Source organism: Orbicella faveolata, unplaced genomic scaffold (genome assembly GCF_042242905.1).
Source record: "Orbicella faveolata isolate gen_17 unplaced genomic scaffold, um_ofav_v1 contig_14, whole genome shotgun sequence".
NCBI lineage: Eukaryota > Metazoa > Cnidaria > Anthozoa > Scleractinia > Merulinidae > Orbicella > Orbicella faveolata.
The window spans coordinates 715,755-742,434 of record NW_028301541.1 but is presented as its reverse complement, the minus strand read 5'-3'; the positions used below and the strand labels follow the sequence as shown (position 1 = coordinate 742,434).

General features: G+C 38.6%; 2 protein-coding genes across 2 annotated transcripts; both read right to left on the bottom strand.

The window, feature by feature from the left end:
• Positions 1–143: 143 nt before the first annotated feature.
• On the bottom strand, positions 144–26,477 carry LOC110062748 (uncharacterized). Its single transcript, XM_089287357.1, has 20 exons — positions 26,296–26,477; positions 24,279–24,533; positions 22,854–23,234; positions 21,463–21,831; positions 20,443–20,793; positions 12,287–12,640; positions 11,196–11,447; positions 10,613–10,782; positions 9,857–9,872; positions 7,311–7,433; positions 5,954–6,196; positions 4,816–5,208; positions 4,135–4,485; positions 3,610–3,783; positions 3,105–3,192; positions 2,586–2,636; positions 2,268–2,315; positions 1,772–1,948; positions 1,451–1,630; positions 144–1,196 (listed from the first exon to the last, which is right to left on the bottom strand). Exons 1-20 carry the CDS (start codon positions 26,345–26,347, stop codon positions 1,187–1,189), a joined length of 4,038 nt encoding a protein of 1,345 aa, XP_089143483.1. The 5' UTR covers positions 26,348–26,477; the 3' UTR covers positions 144–1,186.
• LOC149113560 (uncharacterized) lies at positions 8,079–10,757 on the bottom strand. Its single transcript, XM_089286124.1, has 3 exons — positions 9,592–10,757; positions 8,779–9,076; positions 8,079–8,490 (listed from the first exon to the last, which is right to left on the bottom strand). Exons 1-3 carry the CDS (start codon positions 9,619–9,621, stop codon positions 8,480–8,482), a joined length of 339 nt encoding a protein of 112 aa, XP_089142250.1. The 5' UTR covers positions 9,622–10,757; the 3' UTR covers positions 8,079–8,479.
• Positions 26,478–26,680: the final 203 nt, after the last annotated feature.

Here is a 26,680-nt window from a genome sequence, read left to right as displayed (position 1 = left end):
ATTTGTGGCTTTTTTTTAAGAGCGCGAGGCCTATCCCTTTGAGAACCTACCAAGGACATTCCAAGGCTCGCTAGAGGACTTTGTTTCGACAACGTTTTGAAAGAACAGTATGAACTCTTGCCAAATGTAAAATCTACACTCTATACATTCCAGTGACCAGTATTTAATGTCATCCTTGGTTATATCGTTGACTGTAATTTTTCATTTAGGACCACTCATTGACAGTTAAAACAAAAGTACTAAAAACATTAGACGATTACGAACATCTTACAACCGGTTTGAGGAACAAGCGGCCAAAAAAAAAAAACAATTAGTTATTCGTACAAGAAATAGTGTATTTTGGCATTACCAGAGCGGTAAATTGTCGGGAGAATTCGATCTGACGCATTGCATGTTCGCATGCTGAGTGCGCGATCCTTTTGGTCACGGATTAAGAGCACATGCTTATAAGTGAGGCGGAACTTGGATAGTAATAATCGGCGTCATGTGTAGAACATTACTTAGTACCAAGAAATCAAGTGAGGTCTAGTCAAAGAGGGATAGAGATATGGGAAATTTTTTATTGGGAGAAGGAAGTTTTGTGTACCAGATCAGTGTTGTCAGACACTGTATCGGTATCGCAGAGGCCGTGGATTTGAATCATGGTCAAGCCTGAACTGCCAACATATGCCTTGAATCATAGTTCTAGCTATGTCCTTTTTATACTTTTTCAATCACTAGTATTAACTGGTACCCCCACATTAGTATGGAATTGCTAACCCAATCTATAAGATCTTGACACTCAAATAAAGTTTCATCATCATCATTGTCATCGTCATATGGTATTTCATATGAAATGCTATATTCGTGTAACGCAAATTGATCTACAGTGGAAATCTCCGCATTCCAATTGGCCATGAAGCGAAAATTTTTCTATACTGTTGCAAAAATCAATCACCATCTAACAGGCTACCAAGACAAAAGTCATAACGCCAGGCAAAGCAATCCTTTCAATGTCATCGAACTATTTTGGAGTCTGCCATTACCCTACATTGCTTTTCAAGGCTTGTGACTTGAATTTTCTCAGCCCATGTCCTTTTTTAAGTTTTACATTAAAATGACACATTTTGAATACTATAACTCTAACGGTAGGAGATGTACGAGAAAGAATGTATTTCTTCCTTGATTTGCCTTCGGCATCGTTCCTTTAGGTGGAGCTGCAAAGAAAAAGATATCTATATGTTACTGAATTAGCTTGTTCGCTCCTTACTGGGGTGATTGGTCGAGTCTAGCCAGTAGTAATCCCAGTCAGCCAATTTTAGGGCACGTGAGTTTTCAACAACATTAACTCGATTAGTAGAAGATTTCTTAGCAACAGTACTCTCGGTTAGGAACTTAAAGAACCCTTAGTTACTGAACGAACCGTTGAAATTTATTTCTGTTCCAACTTTTTGTATGTAAGGGAACATACCTGTCATAAATGGGGTTAACTACGGCATCACCAACATCAGCAGCACCGTACAATGGATTTTCATTCTCTTGTTCTAGGTAAGGTTTCTCCTTATTTTGGTCCTCCGTGTCTTGAACTTCAGTGTACAGGTCGTTTCCTTCTGAAAAACTCGGCTTGTTTGTGTTCGCGATAACTAAGTCACTGTGAAATAAGCAAAGAAGTGTAATTTAACACACGGTACCGTGCAGTAGCGCTGTGTAAGTCGCGCTGTTACTTTTGACAGGTGCATTTCAAATAACCCTTGAGTGATAGAAAATAACAGTTTATGGCAAGAGGACAAACCTGTCATAAATGGGGTTTGAACCTGCATCATCAGCGGTGGCAGCCTCGTACAATGGGTTTTCATCCTTTTGTTCCATGTAAGGTCCAACTCTTTCCTTCTCTGCTTCATGAACCTCAGCGTACAAAAGATTTTCTTCTGGAAAACTCGGGTCGTTTGCGTTAGCGATAACCAAGTCACTGTAAAATACATAAGCGAGTAACCTATTAATTTACGTTGCGTAGTATCACTGCATACAGTATTTTGACGATCCTGACATACTTAAATGAAGAGGACCAGTATGTAACGCAGTACTCGCCAATTTTTTTTAACAAAACATTTGGCTCCAATCATGTTTGACTGGACATGATCTGTCTCCAACAAAATCGGAAGGAGTAATGAACATTAAGCGAGAACCTGTTGGGAAGGTTAACGATACAACACGATCAAAACATCTTTTAAATAAACAGAATAATATTTTAGGCGGTGGCGGATTTGATTAGCACTCGTAATTCTTACCGGTCATAATACAGATTTTCAGCTGAAATGGGTGATTCGTCTTTTGACCTGGAATTAAAAGCAAACAAATAGATGTCGAAGACATCGATGGCGCAAAAGAGAAGATGATGAATACAGTTGAATAAACGTTCTAAATAAGCAACTGCTTTTGATTTGGTACAAACTAAATATGTTTATTTTAAGTTCATTTTATTTTATTTTGTTTCATTGATAAAAGAAATGCAGTTTTAATGATTTGTCTGATTTTTTTACATCAAGCGTTCGAGATTGTCCACCTCTGGAAGTCATGTTTTTAAATGTAATTAAGCGTATCAGTACCTCGCTGAAAAAATTATTTTACTTGGCTTTGCATCTTTTTTCGTCCTCTTTCTGCGTGAAAATAAAGAAAAAGAAACCGTTGATAAAAATACATTTAAAAACAACGTAAAGCTTCCTGCGCAGTTTCAAGGGGTCCCTCAAGCTGTTTTTTTAGGCCAAACATAGCAGACATAACTTAGAATGCAGATTAAATATCTCTTTTTATCTGACAAACCAGATACGGGAGAGAATCCAATGCAAAACTGAATGACGCGAAGTCGCAAACTTGCTTGCTGGATATAGGGACTGTACTATGGATAACTCGTATAAACCAGAAGTGCAAAAAAATACATTATACTTCTGATTTGGTGAACCTTTGGAACTTCAAGCGTCATATTCATTGAAATCGAATCATGATTGCACAGGATTGGCAGCTGAAGGGTCAATTATTGACTTGCATTTGATCTTTTTTGGGTAACTTTCGTGAATTAAATGTATCAAAAAATAATAGATCTATTTCTCCATGTCATGCTCTTTTACCTTCTGCAGTAGAAGAATACAGCTATAAACCCAGCTACTAGGAAAGTAACTACCATTACAGGAACGACCACAGTTACCACACTGAAGCCTGTTTGAGGAAGATTATAAAAAAAAAATTATCAATCAGTATCTAAAATCGTGAAGATAACGTGCGACCAAAGTTTTTCGAACAGTGTTAAGCGATACGGAGAAAGATGTAACTTCTCGTAAGGGTTAACAGTACGAAACTACATTAGAGCCAGCTAGCTAGGCGACTTAGAAAATACAGCCAGTTTCGAGACCTTGTTACTCTGCGGTGTTTTTTCGTAATTATTGTTTGTGATTATTTAAAAATTGTTACAATTCAGACTAAATTTAGTTAAGTTCTTAGTTGATTTTTAACGAAATGATCTGAAAAAGATCATTTTCATCAGGATATTCATCGCCAAATTGTAAAAGAGGGACTAAACGCATTTTTATTAAACACAACAAACGTTTCTATAAACATATCATTTTGGTCCATCACCTTTTCTTGGTGGCTGCTTTCTTTCATCTTTTGATCCACCTTTCCTTGACGGTTCGTCTATTGTTGATGTCAGCTCTCTGGCAGACGTTGTCTTTTCTAGTGTACGCAATGTTGCACAGGTAAAGGGAGACGATACTGTCACATTCGGGCTTTTTGTAGTCGTGACACTGGGTGCTGGTTTGGAGAAAAAATTGTAACCGCAGTTGAACCTCTTAATAAACGGAAACCAAAGGGGCAGATCTGAATCTCCTTATTATAGAGATGGCTGTTTTAGAGAGGTAGGGATTATATGATTTGGGGTCATTCTGGTTTCGTTTAGACTAAGTTCTTAAGTTGACTGGCCATAATGTAGAGGTGTCCTTATTATGGCGTCCGTAAGGACAGGCTTACCTGTACATTTAAAATAACACATCCATGAATTGTCAGGACAGACAAACAGTCAGGGGAGATCCTCAATGAACGTTAAATGTCAAGGGTTAACCCAACATGTAATACCGATGATACTGTATAAGTTAATAATTTTACCTGATTTTTTAACACTGTAGTAAGAAGCGCTGAAGCCGGTGTAAGAGTCAGTCTTGTCTGATTTGAATATAACAAACATCCGGTTTGAGGAGGAGTAGATTCCTTCTTTAGGGGGAGGATTACTTCCGTAAAACACTCCTAACGTTTCCCTTGTCGTAATCTCTCCATCATACACGTATAACACGTCCGTGTTACTTTCGTTTTGTAAATTAAAGCTTGAAAATATTAAGTGAACTCGTTGCGTCACATTAACTGTGATCCTCCAGGAGCAGTACTGACCATCCGGGTATTTTCCTGGGTAGTTCGGGGACTGGAAAGTGCCATTCACCTTGGTTAGGGTTTCATTACATCCTAGAAAAGATTGCCATGATTTAACCGGAATCAAATTTATCCTGGTATCAAACAATTATCAGTTCGTATTCTACTTGAACCATTAATTTCAACTGCAGCCTGGTTGACATATGTGTTACAGTTTTCCAGTAGAACACTTCCTCATGGCTTCGTTCAAAGCCAGGGATCAACCTTCTCAGGTTGGTTGAATTTGTTGAGATTTTCATGCTACTCAGTTTAGTAAAAACCGTTGCTTGTTATTTGGAATGTACACACTAAAACCGTCATAACTCGTTAAGGTACTTAACAAAACCGACACATACGTCAATAGTTAGATGGATGTTTTTTCACCTTGGTAGTAACAGTAGTAAATTGTGGGGTGCGTTTCCCCAGCGTCGTAAGGATACGCCCCTTTTCCTTCATCATTATTACTCCAGTGTTCTGTGTTATAATGAATCCACTCCACACTAGTTACCGCCCACTTCACCATCTGGCATTTTTTTGAGGCATAGGTCAGTAGGAAAAACGGAGATTTAGAGGGGAGGAGGACAGGTTCATTTTTATCTCCGCCTGTTGCACAACAAAATCGAATCAGTGTGTTCTTATTATACTCGCCATCAGGAAGGGTTCCATCTTTATCATTAGCATTGGAAATAAGGTCGTCTTCGTCATCCCAGTAGACAGAACCTGACATCAGACCTTTCGGACACCGTCCCTTTTGATACATGTAGATACAGTACTGACCTGCGGGAAAGTTAGATATTTTGATTCTTTAGAAGAACAATCATATTTAATTGTTTGGTCGATTTTTTTTTTTTTTTTTGGACATTTATGAGACTACGTTTAATATCAATGCGTATAAACGTTATCATGCATCCATGCCCTGCGGCATACCTTTTTTATAATTACCCAAACAAATAAAAGATTAAGAACACAACCAGCGGTTCTAAGAACGGAAGAGGTGCAGATTAACACAAAGGAATGAAAATAGAGGTTTTAAGGCGTAGATCAACCGCGCTTGCTTGCATCATCGGACGTAAGACAAGATCCTTAAGTCAATTTTCTGACCTAAAGGTTTTGTGCCTCACAGATTTAAGACCGACATTATAAAGATACTATTGTAACTCTTATTAATTAAAGTGAAGTAACAAGTCACACGGGTTGCATTGCAAAATAGGACGGTTGACACAGCTTAGTTACTTTTCAGTCGCTGAAGTTTAATTAATTCCCGTTCCCCTTCTTCGGAGAAAAAGAGAGAAGGAGAAAAGGGGTAATGCTTGAAACTTGAAACTTCCAAAAACCCAATGGGGAATCAACTCAGTTAATAATTCATTATTCCCTGATGTTTGACTCTTCTTCTTGTCGATTCAGCATGGCATTTTTTTTCACTGCTTTTTTTGTGCAACTAAATCAGCCTATTACAAATTAACCTGGAAATGTGTGTTAATGCTTTTCGGTGTTATTAATTCGTGACGTTTTCGATACTAACCTCGCGGCCAGTCGGGTCGGTTATCATCATCAGCCGTAGATGTCTTAATACAGAACGATCTTTTAATTTTCCGGCTACCTACGTCTCCATCGAGGTGAAATTCCGCTGATTTTCTGTTGTTTGAAAAAAAATCTTCTGTGTCCTGAAGCCTCCATCCCTCCTCCCACTGAAAGCCATCTGACAAAGGACAGCCAGAAGCAGGTTTGGGTATCCCGTATGTTTCGGCCGGCCAACGAACTGAGGCTTTAAAAAATTGAACAAAGTTATTCAATTTTGTGGAGAAACGTTAATTTAGGATTGATATCCAGCGTAGAACTAAGTCAATCAATCAATCAATCATTTATTTCCACACGTTTCGTCGAGGAGCTAAGAACTCGTTCAAAATACGGACGTGTATAAATGAGAACTATAGTAATGACAACTAATAATATTATTCTTTATTATATGGCTATGTCTCACAAGGACTGGGAACTACCGAATTCACGAATTTGATTGGCTGAAATCGATATTGAGCGCGGTCTAGATTTTCCTATCTAGACCAGCATCTAGACCGGTTTCATTTTGCGTTGAAAAAGTAGCAAACTAAAATACAAAAATGTTCACCGTTTTCTTTTATTTTCTTCTCAATCATTTATGGAAGTGCCAAAAAGCCCGATGACAACAAAAAACAAAAGTAAAGAGGACGAGCAAATTTCGGCAAGTTTAAGTTGAGCCCATTTCCGTTTGCAAACAAAATGTCAGCAAACCAGTTACATTAAACGAATTGAAGTTTTCTTCTTGTACTCACGACCTCGGTCAAGATTCTCCCATACAGACCGACTTAGCTCGGTTAATAAGAGCTAAGTTCTAAGTATTATTCTATTCTAGGTAATAATGTTAAGTCTGGCTTTTCAGCTTCCATGATGCTGACTAATAATTATATATTTCACCTTTATAATGATTAGGATTCCATAGATGTAGAGTATAAAAAAAGAACACATCAAACTCTTTAATCATTTGAGATATCCATACAAAATGTTCGACGAACAGTTTGCATGATACCACACAAAAGCTTTATATTAAATATTTCTTATAATTAATTCACGGAGAATTGACAGTACTCTTTCAAGAGTCAAATTACCCAATTACACGAATTGTATCTATCAGCCTAATCGAAATTTTTGCCGAATTATTTTAGCTGTTAGAATAAATCACCATTGTAGGACTCAGCAACTATCATTCTTTGTTCCGAATTGGGACTCAGTCGGGATCTTCGTCGTCACGGAATAAGCTTGGTTACACCACTCGGCGATATCTCCCTCGCGTGCTTTTCAAAGTCGATATCACCTATAAAGCTCTAGCTTCCTTTAAATCTTACCTGAAGTACGTAAGCTTCGGGCAAAAGTTGTCAAAATTAAGGCTCGCCACCATAACATCTCAAAAGTGCTGAAATCGGGACAATATCTCAATACATGTATTGAAAAGAAGTCTGACTGTAACGCTACTCATAGCAAGCTGAAACGGGACGACTGCCTTGATTTGTATGACGCAAGTTGGTATGTGTGTTAATTTGGCTTGTCACGCACTCCTTCTTCTACGTAGGGAGGGAGGGAGGAGTTGAAGGGAAGTGCGCGACGAGCCTAATGAATGTCTACACAGGAAGCTACGTTATGTGCCATCCGAGTGAAAATCCGTGATGCATTTCTACCTATATCATCTTCTATTAGGCCCACAACATCAACAAAAATTATCCAAGTCCAAAATCTTTACGGCTAGGTCTTTTCCAAACTCTATTCAGTTGTTTCACCCGCTCACCAAACTGAAGAGAAACAGGAGGCTACGTTATGTCTCATCCGATCAGCTGACTGATCAATGTGAAACTAAGGAATATAGTGAAAACCAGTGATGAATTTTTACCTACATCATCTGCTCACAGATGGCGTGGTTTTAAGGACCACAACATTCGATATTCGTTATACTTTCAGGTACTTGTCAAATGGTCTTATGTAGTCCATAACATCCGATTTCTTGACTAAATTGTAAGAATAGCCGGGTTTTACGAGAGGAAATACTGAAACTCAAATTAGATTTCCTAACAAGCGTAAGTTTAACATAGATTTCTAAAGAAACTCACAAAGGTAACCAATTGACGGTCAGTTGAATTTTACCATTGCGTATATGACGCATTGGGAATTCAGTCTGGAACAAGAACTGATCGATAACCGTGAGCTGGTAACCATTTTTTGACTGAAATCTCTGTTCAGTTCACTTTTATGAAAAGCAGTGCCCACCGAAACAAACATTAAAGCAAACTTTTAAGACTGGTATTTACACTAATCATGATGTTGTTAGAATGTCGGAAACTGTATCTAAAATTCATCCTTCTTAAAAGCCAACGCCTAACCCCAAGAACTCACTACTATTTCTCCGAACACAAGCGGTGATAAAATGAAATTATCAGCTCCATGCATTGAACTAGTGTCTGTAAGACAGTATTACCATTAAATCTTCTACATTCCCGTGGAGTGTCTCTAGTATTCTTGCCCCTCACTCCGCATCTAAAGAAAGCCAAAACGTAGCCATTAGCAACAGAACTAGTTAATGTCTTTAACAGTTAACTAGTTAATAACATTAAGCGACTTGTACGTGTGAGTGCATGATGATGATACCAGATCCGAATCGTAAGGCTAAAGAGCAGACATGTAGACCTATTACTTTCTAGACTTCCTACAAGAAAGCGGGATCATCTCATAATGCCCCAAAAATGAAGAAAACACGGGCACACTAACAAAAGGAGGTACAGTGCTCAACACTATATTTCAATGGTGTATTACGTGTTGTAGCACCTTTTGGCTCCGTCTTTATTTCAATGCGAAGCTGAAGAGCTTTCCCTTGAGGGACTTGTTCAAATATTCCTTCGCCAGTTATCTTTCCAATGATTGCGTCCGTCCTTGAACCTTCCCATGCACGTTTTCCTGGATGTGGGGGTGTATAATTTTTCAAGGAAGACGCCGTGACCGTGTCTGTTGCTCCTTGTAGTCTTGCCTGGGATGGTCCGCCTTCCTCTACCATGTACCGCAAAGGATTATGATGACCACTGGTGTTCGTATTTTCATTGTGCTTTTCAATTTCAGTTGCTTCGTTCTGCTTTGGTAAAGAAAAGTATGTATTTAGGTGACCTATTTAAAGTCTTGTCTAAGAGTTGTACTAGTTGCAGACTAGTTCTCCATTAGAGAGACTGCGTGTCGAAGATGCACGAAAGGGTGCAAGATGTCAGAAGTCAGGTGATTCCTTGTTTCCATCCTGCCCCCTCCCCGTTCACCTGTTCAGCGGCTATAAGAGTTTTCTAACATTTAAAAAGAACTGCACTAACTAAACTGGTTATTTGATGGAACACGTTTAAGATTATAGCTTCATGGACTATTTTTTGTTTTCGGTGATATACTAATATTAATTACCATTATTACTGTTATTATTACATCAACGCTACTTGTCGCACCACTGGGCGAAGATAGCATGGACATTAACATTAACGAGCATAGTATGGACATAAGCATTCTCCTTTTCGTTTGTTAACCAACTGCAGCTCTTTCAAGTACGCCTTGCCTAACCCAGTGGGTGGACATTATAAGAGGAGGTTTTAATGATTTCTTACTCACAAAATGAGAGCCCACGGGTTTTTCTTCCATTCTAAAAAAATGAAATGAAATGAAATGAAAGACAAAAATTTGTAATTACTAATGTGACCCTGATTAGTTTTGTACAAGTTAAGAAACAGTATTATTTGATGAGAAAACGTTTATCGTAAAAGACCTGTGGCACTAATCTTCTCATGTTGTATTTTTCTGTGTTTTAGCAACTCTTGGCTGGTGTTTTACCTCCAGTTTATCATCAGCAGAATCAAGTTATAGTAAATTAACTTACCGGTCAACTCTGCGACCTATAAAATTCGAACAAATAGAAACAGTTAACGTCCGTGTTCTTATTTAAATTATGCCGACTCGCATAGAACAAGTCATTTCAAATGGCTATCGTAAAAGGGATTGCTTGCAATATTTTAAAATTGTCGAAAGGGGTTAGACTTTGCGAACGAGTTTTCTATGAGAGAACAGCATAGGACAGTACTCACATACATCACCTTTTTTATCACTTTTTTACCTTTTTCAATTTTTGTTAAGATTCTCTAATTTATGTCCATTTTGAGCCCGCAAAAGTGCCAAATTGCTGAGCAATATCTAAAATAAGGAACAATAAAGGCCTTATAATGTTTGCATTTCACATCTGTCGGTACTATTTTTCGATAACCATTTGAAATGACATAGAACAAGTCATTTCAAATGGTTATCGTTAAAGGGTTTCCTTGCAATAATTTTTAAATTTCTCAAAGCGGTTAGACTCCGTGTACGTGTTTTCTATGAGGGAATTAATTATATAAAATTGTCAAAGAAGCGTAGCCAAGTCGACTATCGCTGAGAGTAACGCTCAGAACCTCGTAATAGTGCAATTTTCAACACTTACGTTTGTGGCTCTTGACGACTGAGTTAATTATAGATGCTGTTAAGAGCAAGGCTAGAACTCCTATCACTTCCCTTCACTTCACTTAGCTTCTTTGTGCCTCGTGGCACATAAGGCCTCCACAGAATGCCTCCAATTTTCTCTGTTGGCTGCAGCAGCTCTTGCCTCATCCCATGTACGCCATCCTGCGCTGTTCCTCTCTCTCTCAACTGTTCTTCGCCAGGTGGTCTTAGGCCTTCCTCTCTTCCTTTTTCCTTCAGGTGTCCATGATAGAACTCCTATCACTGGTCCATATATAGCGTCTTTGTTGATCTTAGTCTCTTTGTTCCTTAAAGCTGTTAGAAATACATTTCCGTTCAAAAAATAGCACCTAATTCTATTCTCAAGGGAAAAATTCTAAATTGGTTTCGTTTCCTAGTTCGGATTGATCAAAGATGTTTTACACATCACATTCCTCAAACTTTAGAGATTTTGAAGATATGTGCGATGCCTCAACACATAAATGCCAGTGTTGCCTTGATACACGTTTCATCTATTTTTCACTTGATGTTGGGATGAAAGGAGTATAATTTCATAAAGACAATCTAAACACTAGAAACGTCAAAGGGTACTAGGCCCACAACATCAACAAAAATAATCCAAGGCTAAAATCTTTACGGCTATGTCTTTTACAAACTCTATTCAGTAGTTTCACACAGTTCACCAAACTGAAGAGAAACTAAATAACTAATGAAAGCTTTTAGGTCACCAATTAAAATTGAGATAACTGTATACAGGATTTGTGTGTAATTACCTGTTTTCTGAGTTTGTTCTTTCTCTTCGTGTTTCCCACCATCCTTTGACGGCCCTTCAGTTGTTGAAGGCCTTGATGATGTCCGCGGCTGTCTATTGGATGTTGTTTCTTGCAGAGTATACATGTATGATGTTCTATGAGTGACAGGAGATGGTGACTTCACTTTGGTGGTTTGTGTACTCGTACTGGTGACCTTGGAATCTAATTCTGAGGGGAAAATTATGATATCAGAACGTTTAAACACATTTCTAAACACTGAGAAAAAAACCATTGAAACCCCACCCCCCCCCCCCCCCCACCGCCCAAAAAAAAATTGAAAGTTATACACAGCAGAGTATATTGACAAAATTCATGTTTAGTTGTTGAATTTCAGTTGGAAATGTGATGAAGCACTGTCTCGAGTGCTTGATATATCGTTGGAGTAAAAAAAGAAACCCAAGCAGAAAACGGAGAAAAACCTGTAGGAGTTAAAATCAGATATCCAAATCAACCATCACGGTTCACAGTGATTTCCTTTTATTTAAAATGATAATTTACTGTATTAATGTTACCACCTAACAAACGCTACAAACAAACGTCACTTAGTTTTAACATAAGTTGAGTTCGCTGATACAGCAACTAGAAATATAAATAGCCAAGAAGTAAAGAAACTGTGGTTAACTAATATGATTTATGGTAATAATTACAGTAAGAATTTTGCAATAGATTGGATCAGTTAGCTACTTAACAACAACGACAACAACTTGATTAACGTTAACTGTCCGGGCTTAAATAGCCGAGAGCCGGTGAAACCCTCTACTAGTTGGGGACACCTAAAAGTTAACTTTTAGGGACCAGGAAGGTTGGGTAATACCCACTGCCTTAACAGCGTCGAGGACAAGCAATGAGGAAGAACCAATAGAATCGAAAAATATATACCTCGTAGGACATAACAAATATTGCCCCACAATACATACTGAGAAAAAAAGAAAAATACGAAGAAAAATTCATTCACGGTTCCCAGAGTTACTGCGAGCAAGGGTGCATTCGGCCCTATGAACACTTACCTGGCTTGTTAACACCATAGTAAGAAGCGTTGAAGCCAGTGTAAGATCCCGTCTGGTTGTCTGATTTAAATATTACAAACATGTGGTTTGTCGTGGAGTATATTCCTCCCAACGGAGGAGGATTACTTCCATGATACACTCCTAATACCTCCCCGGTCGCGTTCTCTCCATCATACACGTATAACGCGTCAGTGTTACTCTCGTTTTGTAAGCTAAAGTTCGTGAAGGTTAAGTGAATGTGTGGAGTTACATTGACCATGATCCTCCAGGAGCAGTACTGCCCATTCGGGTATTTTCCAGGATAGTTCGGTGACTGGAAAGTGCCACGGACTTCAGTTAGAGTTTCGTTACAGCCTGGGAACGAAAAAGAAAATATGTACTGACAATATCATCTGATGGGGAGCGATCTTTCAATTACCATGTCATGTCTAATGAGAAATCAAAACCTAAAGCAAATCACTTTATTTGTAAGAGTGCTCAGGGGTTCTGCAAAAACTACGATTGGTGCGCCATCGAAAGTCGTCATTTATCATCGATGCACTGCATTTTTTCTTTAAGTATGTGAATTCCAACAACCTTCCTTTTAACGCGTTAACACTCCGTCGATCCACCATTTCTTTGAGTTAGCCGTTTTCACTCAAAACGTTTGCAGAACACGCTCGGGACAAGGCCGAGTCGACATCATTTTCTCGACACAGTTAAGACTTAATGTTACAAAAAGTGAACACTAGAAAAGTCAACCCCCTACTTACGAAACTCTATTCAGCGGTAGATAGCGGCTTTAAATTATATACCGTAGACTAAGAAAATCGATTAGTTTGACAATACTAAGAAAGTGGCTACACACATAGTTAAAGGCGAAATTTGAGCAAACTTGTGTTTTTCTCACCGCGGTAATAACAGTAATACACAGTAGGTGGTGGTTTCCCAGCATCATGAGGGTATGCACCATCGGCTTGGTCTTGGTTGTTCCAGTCTTCAGTGTCAAAATATATCCACTCCAAAGTAGCTACTGCCCACTTGACCATCTGGCATTTCGCTGACTTGTAAGCCAACAGAAAAAATGGAGATTTAGAAGGGAGAAGGATAGGATTATCTTCATCTCCATCTGTTTTACAGCAAAAATAGATCCATGTGTTCGTATTATAGGTGCCATCTGGAAGTGTTCCGCCGAGTCTATTCGAGTTCCAAGTGTCTTCATCATCCCAGAAGACATCACCTGACGTGAAACCTGCAGGGCACTGGTACCTTTTCCTATAAATACAATATTTTCCTGCAACGAGTATAGATAATAGTGACGATCAAAGGTAATGCCGAGTTATGACTATCTTGGTGGAGAAAAGTGAATAAGATCGGAAACAACAAATTGAACCTGGAAATTAAATGAACGAAATATTTTACAACACTAACCTTGTGGCCACGCAGATCTGCTTCCGTCGTCGGCTATATCTTCTTTAATACAAAACGATCTTTTGACTTTCGTGTCATCTACTATCCCATCAAGGTGAAATTCCATTGATTTAGTGCTATTTGATGGTCTACCATGAGTGGACTGCGATCTCCACCCTTCCTTCCGTACAAAGCCATCTGACCGGGGACACCCAGATGCAGGTTTAGGTATCCCGTATAATCCAGCTGGCCAACGAACAGACTCTGTAAAGCAATCCCACAAACAAAGAACATTGCAGTAGAAAAACAATTAAAATCTGCAAAGTGGCAGGAGTGTTTTAGAAGCTTTCCGCTTTCACCTTTTCTAAATTTGACAAGAAACACCTCGAAAACTTTCCCTAGCTGATTGTAAAAAATACACTGTTCACAATTTTGAAGCCTTAAACTACAAAACGTAAACTGACACTCACGCAAAAAATAGGAGACATTATTTTTGTCAAGCATACAATTCCGAGGCAATCATAACACTGTGCCGTCAGCTACTTTGCGAGCGGAGACACTTTGATCTTTCTTAGAAGAATCGGAGAAAAGGATGCGTTTTTTCTAGGAAAGCTGCTAAATGGGTGATGGGTTATTCAGGTGTTAAAGGTACCGGTTTGGCTAGAACTGTAAATTTTGTTACCCTTCAGATTTCAAAAATCAAAGTGATTGCGATTAGTTCTGTCAAGTGTTCCTAGAGTAAGGTGGATTCAGCACTTCCAGCGCTCAGTCTATCCCTAAGCACGCAACTACCTAGGAATTTATCACGAACATTTTTACAAACAGCTAAGTAAACATTTTGGTTGTGGTAAAAAAGGGTTTCAACGTATCGGTCAATGTAAAACGCAGACTGTCGACCGCGGTAAAATGCAGACTGAAGGGTAAAATGCAGACTGCCGCGGACCAGGGGTAAAATGCAGACCGCAGAATACAGATTAAAGACATTTTATCAGAATTCCATCATTGAACGTTGACCGTAACCTGGCTAACCGGAGCGTTATTTAGGCTAACCGGAGTGATATTAAGTCCAACCGAAGTGATTAGGATCATCGGAGTTCAAACTTTCACCACGATTAGCCTGAATAACCCTGTGTCCGGTTAGTACTCGAAATAACACGATATATAGTACTTAAAAAGTCTGTAGTCTGCAGTCTGCATTTTAGACTTGGTCTAGAGTATGTTTACAGTGACAGTTCAACGTATTTAAAAATAAATCGTTTCGTTTATTCACAATGTTAATGGGTAACCTAACAAGCTAGAATCACTCTAAAGCAACATAAATACAACCAATATTGTACATAACAGAAGGTTCAGTTTACTTCCATACGTCTATGCAAACACACCCCGTTCAAATCCTTCCACAGTTAAACACCAGACAGTTGCATTGTCCTGATTAGGTTACTACTAATGATAATGTGTGCCCAGTTCAAAACGACTCAAAGATGTCTAAAATAAAGTCATACCCTGCCCAGCAACACGTACCCAACTGCGCCTAAAAATTCAGGGAGTACCCTCCGGGTCTGAAATACTCACCGATTTATCTCCACGTATTTTTCAAAGTTGATGTAAGAATTCTTTTTAATTAGTTCCCTCACGTGCCTACCTGATAATAAGGGGCTGGATCTTAAGGTTATAATGACTAGAACCCGCCACAAGACCATCTCATTCACTGTAAGATCTTTACAGATCCAAATGTCGATGCCGTTTCACTGGGTTCTCGGAAACTCTTGCTATGCAAATAGTGAACGTCAGTAATTAATATGTACAGTTTGTTAATCTTCGGAATTTTTTACCCAGAAATAACTTCAAGAGATTTTTTTAGCTATGGAAGAGTAGGACTTGCCGTAATAAATCTACATCTTCAGTGAACGAATTCGAAGCCGTGCCTACATTGCAAAAACAGTGGGCACGTATAACCAAATCACGATGGCAACCACATAGAGGTAAAGTTTGCATTCGAGCCAAGTGGCCCATCAGGCCGGAGCTTATCCCGGTTTCTGTAGCATGAAGCGACTAGGAGTATTTCTACTCATTCCTGGATACATGTAAGATGCTGGTACATCGCAGGGTTATACCCAGGACTAAATTCGTTAGGGTTAGGAGTTAGGGTTAGGGTTTGTAAAGTGTCTTGCCCAAGAACACAACACAATGACCTCGGCGAGGACTCCAACCCGGACCGTTCGATCCGGAGACAAACACACTATCCATGAGGACACCGCGTACAGTATCTCTGCACATTTCTTTATTACCGTCCTGTGCAAAGAACATCGTGAAATGACTACGACGGTGTAAACGCATGTTAACACATGCGGTTAAATGTCATTCATAGTTCACTTATCCGTGATAGATGACAACAGTATGGAGAGAGAAAGGTCGGAAGGAAATTTCGAATACAAACATTGGCATGGGAAGCGGCACCAATGCCAGGTACCAATTTTTATCTTTAGTTGTTTATGAACACCTCTTTCAAGTTGCTACCGTATATGATGCACTTATGATTTGGCCCCGTAAAGGTGGGACAAAAAATGTCGGCCCAAGTCAAACCGTAGTATTACCTACGGAGTAATCTGAATATAGGGAGATAGAAGAAGAAAGAGCAAAAACACTTGTGTAGTGCGGCCTTGCCAGCAGTATCGCCAAAAATGGCGCAAACAGTCATGCACCGCAAGGCGATGAAAACTAATGAGGGACCAAGGTTCCTAGTACCCACCTCCTCGTCTGCCCAGGATAGAGTTAACTTTTTGCGGTCAAAGTGAAAATAAATTAACAGAGTTGGTAGGCACCTTGAAGTTCTTTGAATTTGAAAATAAAAATCTAAGGTCTTGAAATTCCGTGAAAAGTACATTGGACCCTTGAAAAACCCATGAAATTTTAAGGAAAAAGAGCAAGCTGCCAAATAGCTTGACAAAAAAAAAAAATTGTCCACGTGGGGAAAGAACTAAATCAAAATGACTATGAGCCACTCAACTTGGAAAATGGATCGTCTGTAAGCAGGGACAATTTTTATGCCACTAAACTGAGTTTTTTTCTTTCCTATTTTAAGAGTAAAACCATTACTTACAAGTTAATTATCACCTCTTTTTTACTTGAGCATCTAGTGTCAAATTCTAATGACATTTTTCTAGTCGATGGAATCGTTGAAAAAAATGAATTTTGCTCTGGAATGTTCTCGAAAAGTCCTTGAATTTTTTAAGGAACCTTAGTGTAGCAGGACGATGTGAAGGACAAAAAATTATTGAAATTTAAATATGTTCCACTTTATTTCAGTTTCAAACTGTATCACATTAAGGTAAAAAAGACAACTGCCCATGTTTATTCTAATGTGATGAACTATGTTGAAATATTTGCTGAGAAGTGAGAAGTTGCAATTGTCAGTCTTGAAAAACAGCGCAATGCGTACAACGGAATACAATCAGTTTCTACACCGTTAAAGAAAACTCTGTATTTCGCATGTAGAGGACATACATTGTTAGCAAAAAGTTCCGTTAGTAGCTGATTTATCTCAGGGTGATAGGGGCGTACATGAAACCATTGTGAAGGCCTCATTAAATTCAGTTTGTGACTAAATGTACCATGATTAAAACGGTATCATTAGTATTTAAACAACTTGCATCCTTGTCAGTCTTGTCAATGAGACCCTTTATTTCCGATTAGGATTTTCGTTGTTCAATCAATGTCTTTTCCTAGCTGTTGCAGTTACCGTTTATTTCATTTCAAGCACTAAAACTCTAAATGGGAACTAAACGTTTTTTCGATCAGTTCGCGAACTTGCACTCTGCCCTCCAGGCTTCCTTTTCCAATCGGAGCTGCAAAAAGACAAAGAAAGAGCACATGTTGACAATAAGTTTAAGTTTGGTCAGAAAAATTAAGCGCGCTAATCTAAAAGAAGTATACTGTGCTCTCATTTAGATCCGTCTATATGTTGATAATAATAATGTTAAAATTCAAGTTCAAAAATTGAATTAGGACACAAATACTCACTAGAGTTAACTGAATCATGAAGAAGCAATATTTTCCAAAACAATTTTTTACAATGATAAAATTTCGAATCCACTCTTTGAAATAGTTTCGAGATCAAATATTTAATGTTATCGTTAATAAGAAATGGTTCTGAAACGATATAGGGTTGACCACTTTCAAGACTTCGATAACTGGTCATTACCGAGCTATGCATGGCATGTGTTCTCGTATAGGATATATATCCACCGCCAGGTATTTCACATATACTCGTCTCCTCTGATGATGTTTCACGCATTTGTGTGGTAGTTCTGATAATTTTGGTTTTTTTTTGGGGGGGGGGCAGGAAGGGGGGGGGCGCGGTGGCCTTATGGTTAGTGCGCTCGACTTCGGATCGCGCGGTCCGGGTTCGAGCCATGGCCGGACTCATCTTGGCAAGATACTTTACTCTCACAGTGCCTCTCTCCACCGGGTACCGGCGAATGTAATGCTGGGGGCTAACCCCGCGATGGACTAGTATCCTATCCAGGGGAGAATCGAAATACTCCTAATCGCGTCATGCTACTGAAACTGGGATAAGCTCTGGTCTGATGGGCCACTTGGCTTGTATGAAGACTTAACCTCTGATCTCGCTTTGCACTCTTAGTTTTCCATCTCCTTTGAACGCCTGCCACGCAAGCTAACCACACGGTGACAATCTAATAGCCTAACAATTGTCTTCAAATCTTGTAATAATTGGAACTTTTTAGAAATGGAAAATGCAAGAGGGTTTTGATTACCTTTCATACTTGTCATAATTCTGTATCTCCAACTGACGCAGTTGGTTCGCTGATTAACCTAAAAAGCAGTAAGATGCAAGCGTTTTAATAACAACAGTGGTGGTGTTGTTTGTTTGAATTAAGACAGTGACGCGACTGAACGAGCTCAAAGAACGTACTTTGTTACTCTATCATATCAAATCTGTGAATTACTTTAAAAGGACTTTCTTACTTTTTGTAATAAAAAGTAATAAAAACACCTTAAAACTTCATCGTCTTGTCCTTCAACTCTTTTTCTCCTCTTCCTGAAACAACCAAATTCACAAATGCAGTAATTGTTTTAGGAAACAAATGGCAAACTATGATTGATACTGATTCGCTTTTGATCTTCTTGCAATTTATACAATCTTAAATAATATCATATCAAATCTGTAAATTATTTTAAAGGACTATTTTATTTCTTCGGTAAAAAAGTAATAAAAACACCTTAAAATTTCATCGTCTGGTCCTTGAACTCTTTTTCTCATTTCCGTGAAACAGCCAAATTTACAAATGCAGTATTTATTTTTAGGAAACAAATGGCGGACTACGATTGACACTGATTCGCTTTTGATCTTCTTGCACTTTATACAATCTTAAATAATAAAATGATCTGTAAATTACTTTAAAGGATAAAACTTTTGGAGCGATCTGTGCCCGTGATTAAAATTTAAAAAAGGAGTTTAAAACAGATATAAAAACATTAAAACTGAATTTTAAATGCCTATTTTATTTTTTGTTAAAAAGTAATAAAATCACCTAAGTAAAATGTCATCTTCTGGTCCTTCAACTCTTTTTCTCCTTTTCCTGAAACAACCAAATTCACAAATGCAGTCATCTTTTTAGGAAACAAATGGCAAACTATGATTTATACTGATTTTTCTTGCAATTTATACAACCTTAAATAAAAAGAGAATCCCAATTTTAAAACTGTTTGATCTGTTTTTGATTTCATACATTGTATGCTCCTACCTTATATAACAGATTCCAGCTACCACCAGGGCAGCTAGAAGAATTGCTAACACCACTGGAACAATAACAGCTACCACATTTAAACCTGCAAACAGGAAAATACTATAAACTAAAGGTACTTAGAGCAGACCGAATAACTACAATAAGCGACAAAACTGGTTGGGACACTAAAGAAATGATACTCTACGGTATCTATCCCCTTAAAGGCATCTAGCGATAATTCTTTGACACCTCCGCCTCCTCCCTCTCTCCCCCTCCTCCTCCCCTCCCCAAATTCAATGTTATGTAGGTGATGGGGACTGCGTAGCAGTTTATCCTTCAGGGGGGGCGAGGGTGAAAACTGTTTCCAGGACTGCCGAAAACAGAACTTTACAGTGTCTCAACACTTTTGTCTCCTATTGTAGAAGGATAATAACGTTAATGAGAGTACGATAAATATGGAATCGACATTTAAAGCAGACCGGAAGTGTCAATTATGTACTATGCTGCCCATAGCGTTATGATTTTCCTCGGGTTACTTCTGAAATCTTAATCTATACTCATGGCCTCAGTCAACTTTTCCTCCCTGTTATAGAGACTGTCTTGATTCGATTTAGACTTTCAGGTGCACTAGTTACCATCGAATCATCGCCATGAGAAGTGAAGATGATTATCTTAGCGGAGGAAAATTGAGTGTTTTACCTTTCCTCTGTGTTAGTTTTGTTTCATTCCTCTTTCCACTTTCCTTTGACGGCTGCGAGGCCGCAATGGCACAGGACTCTAAATTTCATGGAAGATGGTGTCACTTTCATTGTGTTAACTTATATGAAAGGTTATCACTTGCATGCCAACTACTTAGCTATAATAAGAGAGTGTAGTGTTTGACTATTGATTTTTCGATTGCCATGCCTTCTTATGTTTTGTATATATGCAAAAGCAATCAGAGTTAATAGATAATCGCATATTTTATGCCAGTTTTAAAAGGGCCTTGAAGGGGCCTTAAAAGGACCCAAAAACACCTACCCGAATTATTAACACCATAATATGAAACGCTGAAGCCGTGGAAAGATCCCTCCTTGTCTGATTTGAATACCACGAATATCTGATTTGACGAGATGCAGATTCCTTCCTTTGGGGGAGGGTGACCTCCGTAAAACATTTTCCATGCCTTCCCCGTCGCATTATCTCCATCATACACAAACAGCACGTCTGTGTTATTTTCATTTTGCAAACTAAAGCTTGAGAATATTAAGTAGATTTGTTGTACTGTGATAACCGTGATTCTCCAGAAGCAGTACTGTCCATCCGGATAATTTCTTGGATAGTTTGATGACTGGAAAGTGCCATTGACTGCAGTTAGGGTTTCGTTGCATCCTGGAATAAAAGAATTGTTTTGGGTTATCTATCGTTTTGATTTTCCTTAATATGTTGCTGTATATCATGTTTCCCCTGTCAGTTTCAGTTGCTTTCTCAGTACCAATTTGACTTTCAGGCAACTGCACTAAGCAACAAACCAAATTTTACATACACTTTTAGTTTGTTATTCTTTTTTCTTGGCGCACCTGTAAACTAGCTGGTGCGTCCTGTAGACTCTGCTTACCGAGTCTATGGAACACACCGTGTCTGATGTCACGTACCTTTTTAAGAATCTAAGGAGGCAGTTACTCTGTTCAACTGGGAGAAGGCCCTAGAAGCTCGAGGGCAGTTGTTAATGAGCTATTTGTTCAAGGTAGAAAATTAAACGGCAAAAACAAATCATTTTTATCTTTGGCCTATGACTGATAAAGAATGGCGGAGGCACTGGCCAGTTATGCTAAAATAATGAGGTTGTTCGCTCTCTGTTTTGTTCCACTTCCCTGGTTGACTCGGGGCCTCATCGTCGCCATCTGTTGATCTATAGCAAGCTACAGCTCGAAGTCTAATGTTATACAAACAAGAAAAAAAGTAGAAGAGGCTCGCTACCATAACCTTTAGTACAGTACTTGTAAAAAGTAGACGTTCGAAAAGTCGGGTACTAAAACTGTTTTATCATGCTTTTTCTACCTATCTTTGGTGGTAATTTAGTTGTTGATGTCCACGGTTTAACTCTGGGTGTTGTTTTTATCAGCGTATGTGCTGCAGGAGTAATCGGAGATAAATGCGTTACTTCCGGAGACTGCAGGGTCATAGAAATAACATAAGACGACGACGCCATTTCCGAAGATCGTGTGGAGGACGATGACGTCACCATTAAGGTTTTTGCAGTCGTGGCAGGAGTAACCAGCGAGAAAGTCACTTTCGAAGTTTCTGTTATCGATGTTGCGGTGGACGATAATGTCACCTTTGGTGCCGTAAAGGTCTTGGAAGTAAGGACATGTAATGATGTGTCTTCTGGTGAAGTCACTTCCGAGGTTTGTGCTTTTGTAGGAACCGCTATATATAACGGAAAAGTAAGTTAATTTAACAAGGAAATTGTGCACAAATTTTGAGAGTTTGAGTTCCAGTAGAACTGAAACACTACATATAATCAAACATTGAACCACTATAAACACCATGGACATTATTATGTACCATGTGCGCAGTCAAAAGAAAGTGGCACACCAAGCACTCCTTTTGCGCGGTTCCCACTGAAAAACGACAACAACTACTAAGAAATCAACAGCTAAGTTACACATGCTCACAGCTGTTCGACAATTATTGAAATCTCTATAGAAAATTCTTAATTTGTCAATGTCTGGCAGATCGAATATTTACCTCTGCCATGAGCATCGGCAGATGTCACCCTGAGTCTCAACCTACTACTAAATTACCTTTTGGTTCCAATAACTACTACAATTTACACTTATGTGTAGTGAGTACTCTTTATGTAACAAAAGGTGAAAAATTCGCAGTACTGTCCATTCGGATAATGTTTTGTATAGTTTAGTGACTTGAGAGTGCCACTGACGTCTGTCAGGTTTTTTAACGCCCTAGAAAATAAAAACAAATTGCTTTGAGATTGTCCTTGAAAATTGCCGTCCCCTACATATTTGGGAATTTTACAGTGACGACACTCGAACCGTGAACACTTACGACTTTTTAAACATATTTTTAGTGACCATAGAATGCGGGCCTTCCCTTCTAACAAGAGTATTTAGCGTTTTTACACTTTTAAAAAAAATACAAACATTATACATTATATGAAGAGGCTTTATTCCATGGTCATCAAAAAAATGTACAAAAAAACTGTTAAGTGTTCACAGTTCAAGTGTCCTTACTGTAATTGGTACAAGGAGTGAGAGGTCTTGGGCTTGATAAGCTGTAAAAATTACATTGCCAGCAAAAATTGAATTCGTCAAATGATTGTCATGTATGTGTTGGGGTTGGTGAGAAATTTCACGCAGTCCGAGTTTTCATTTCAGAGTTCAGCTGCTGGGCGAAATGTTCGCTCTAATTTACATTGCATGTTTTCTCACCCTGATAGTAACAGTAATAAATGGTGGGGTGCATTTTGCCAGCGTTGTAAGGATACGAGCCATTTCGTTGGTCGTCGTTGTTCCGGTCACTTGTAGAATAATATATCCACTCCAAACTAGCTTCTGCCCCCTTCACCTTCTGGCATTTCATGGACTCGTAAGCCAGCAGAAAAAATGGAGATTTAGAAGGAAGGGGGACAGGATCGTCTTTGTCTCCGTCTGTTCTACAACAAAACGCAATCTCCGTAGATTCCCCGTAATCGCCATCAGGAAGAAGACCATCCTTTTTATTTGAATCGAGTTCTTGGTCGTCATTCCAGAAGACCCATCCTGATGTCAAACCTTCAGGACAGGGGCCTTTTTTATAAATACAGTATTTCCCTGAAATGAGCGTTAGATTTAATGAACGACCAGGTCTTGTCGTGTTTCATGCTATCATGCAATAATAAGTTCAGCAAGATGCAAATGTATAGACGATTTTGTAAACACTTCTTTAGTTTGATCTTTCCAATTAGCAAACATGCCTTAAAGTCTACGAAATATAGACTCCTTTGACTGTTCAGCATCTCGTAGAGCGAGGTTGACTCTAACACGTGTTTGGCCCATGTTATGGTAAGACCCACGGCAAAGTATAAGAAACTTTCTTTGAAAGCAACGTTGCTTTAGCAAAAGGAATGGTTGAATCCGTTAAGGTTATTAAAATCAAATCATAATCTTTCTTAACCACATGACTACTCCTGCTGGGAATGGAATAGATTTCTACTTTGTTTAGGAGATGTTGAAAAAAATGTAGCAACCCTTTTTTTATTTTGTACTACAAAACCCCTTTACTCAGGCAATATACTCAATTCACAAACGAGGCTACTAGCTCCAGGTAGATTCATGTAAGAGATATGCATATGACCACAGAAACACTGTATCTGATATTCTTCATGTGCTACCTTGAAATTGATCACTTGATGTGATCGTGACCCACACATTCACAACACTAAAGGCAAAAGAAATATGAGTTAAGGCCATCAAGTTGAGAGTTTTGAGAGCTGTTCGGTAATTTTCCACCCTGATATGATTGTGTAAATATAGAATTGAATTGGAGTTGGAATTGAAATTGGAAAATTTTCATGTCCAATAGGCTGGAGTCATTTCTCAACTTCTTGGAACTTGACGTTTTACAACGTTTTGCATTAGTGTGGCACTGTATCAGTGGATGGTCAATGATGGCACAGTTCAATCATCTACTCAAGAGAGTATACACGTCAGATTCTCTAAGAATACCGCGAGTCTAAAAAGACACGAGCTGCATGCAACACGTGTCTTTTAGACACGTTAGAAGTCACCGAGTAAAATTAAGGTTTCGTGCTGAACATTAAATTAATAAACTACGCCAGGAGACATAATCGGGAATGGAGAAAGTACTTGACGAACCTTGTGGCCACTCGGGTCTATCCTTGTCATCAGTTGTATTTTCTTTCATGCAAAACGATCGATTAACTGTAATTTTCTTTACTTTTCCGTCGATGTGGAATTGCGGAGACCTTGAGTTGTTTGATTTGTTACGATCGTCAAAATAATTTGTGTCCTGTAGTCTCCATCCCGTCTGCCAACGAAAGCCATCAGCCTGAGGACACCCGGCTCTAGGTTTGGGTATTCCGTATGTTCCAGCTGGCCATTGAACAGACCCTGTAAAGTAATGGTACGGTCAAGGGACAGTCGACAAAAGTTTAAAACATGTTTATCATTATATCAAGACTAAATAGTTAGGCTAAGGAAAAAAAAACCACTTTCAATGATAAAAGTTTCAAGAAGATCGAATTTTGAAGAATGCTATTGTAGCTTTCTATTTTATACATTTACATATCTGCTTCAGTTGGTCATATATAACGGCGGGAGATCTCTGTCGAGCTTTTCTATGGATTAAATTAAAATATAGTGATTGATATCAATTCACTGTCTGAAGCTTAACATGGTTCCATAAGTATGGTCTGAGAATACAGCTTTTTAAGTGTAACAATCATTTATATGTATTCTTAGCTAAGACTTCATTTAATTATGTAGAATGTTTTATCATAAGACATTTTAAAAGATGATGATCATGACTTTCTAGTTGTTTTGGTGATGTCCCCTGTATTGAAAGAATACGTCGGTTGTCTGTCTTGAATAATCTTAAGAATAATAATGTAAATATTATGATAAGAGTTTGTATGGGAATGCAGCGAGCGTGCAGTAATCAGCAGATAAAGATATGGTAACAGAGTACAATCCTTTCCTCGCTTGCGTTGCGTATTCCTGTATTATACACAAAAACGTGGATAGCCGTTCGATGTAAGATGATTCGGGCGACTGAGTTCGATTGACTGAATTTGACTAAACAAATGTTCCATACCCGTCGTACTAATGATCACCGGTTGACTACTCCAGGTCAAATAACTTTCCGAGAATATCCCGCCAAATTTGCATGATTCCTACCGTATAGCAAGATCAGTTATCAGAAGAACTCAGTCTTGTCGACATAAATTGTCGAGAAGAAACTCCATTTCATTCTACTTTGCTGACTTTAATTCGATTGGATTCTTCGATTCGATTCTATTGGGGTAAACTTTCTACAAATTAAGCCCTTTGCATTCTCAATTCTCCTTCGGCTGCTTAAATTCATCTTTTCGAGCTATTCCTTCAAAACTTAGCTGATTTTGGCCGCCCGGCTCAAAAAGATCCTCGCAAAACAAAGCTCAGTAACTGCTCAGGAAGTCCTGTAATAAACTTTGAATACTTTCGAAATTGATATGCGGAATGCTGTACGCATATCTTAACGTAGAGTTTCAAAACAACACGACCCTTGTTAGAATTCTAATTTGCCAGCCTTTTCCAAAAGCTTCTGTAAGGGTGCCATTTAATCAACAATGGTTAGCTATAAAACGTATACCATACTTCGTGAAAGGAAACATTCCTTCGGTTGTTTTATGTAGAGAGATGAAAAGATCGAACCTAGTTTTAAAAAATTATATATTCCCATCGTAATTGTACTTACGTCACATCAGTTTTGAACTGCTTCTTCTGTCTGTTGTTCCTCTTTCTCTGACAAGAAGTCACGTTTGAAGAAATTACTTACGAGGGTCGATACATCCGCCTACAAGATTTTCTAAAAACCTTAAGACTTTTGCGCGTCTTTTCGAATGGTCGCTACTTTCGGAAGGTCGTTGCTTTTAAAACTATACGATGTATCTATTGTCTTTTTCCAGTTAAATGCGACCACTAGTACGGCCAGGATCACTCTGTCTTTTGCTCAGTTATTGCCCTTACAGTCATTATTTTAACCTGTTATCAGAAACTGTGTCAAATAATGTCGTCAAAGACAGGAATGTATTTTTAGTTTCGAGTCACAATTGTTTACATTTCCCAGCTTGCAATGTCAATGGGATCTCGAGAACATGCTCTTTAAACCTACCTGATGATTGCAGGCTGAACAGGACAGTTATCGCATAAGTTTGCCACAGCATCCTGTCTGGTTCGATAAACAATATGCCAATGTTCAGCTAAGATGAATAGCGAACGCAAAGAGTTCCATAATGACCTTTCGGTTTCTCAGAAATCTGAAACGTCCGTTACACAGATCATGCATAAATTAATATATTATACATTACAAACAAAGGGTCCAGTCAGACAGACAGACAGACAGACTATTTATTTCAACACGGTATCTCTTCAGTTACAAAGAATTGGTTTCCAAGAGAGCCGTGCCAAGAAATTACTAAAAACAATACAATTACAAAATTTCATGATTGAAAATTACTAGTGTTAATTGCTATTGTGGAGAGTGAGTGTGCAAAGAG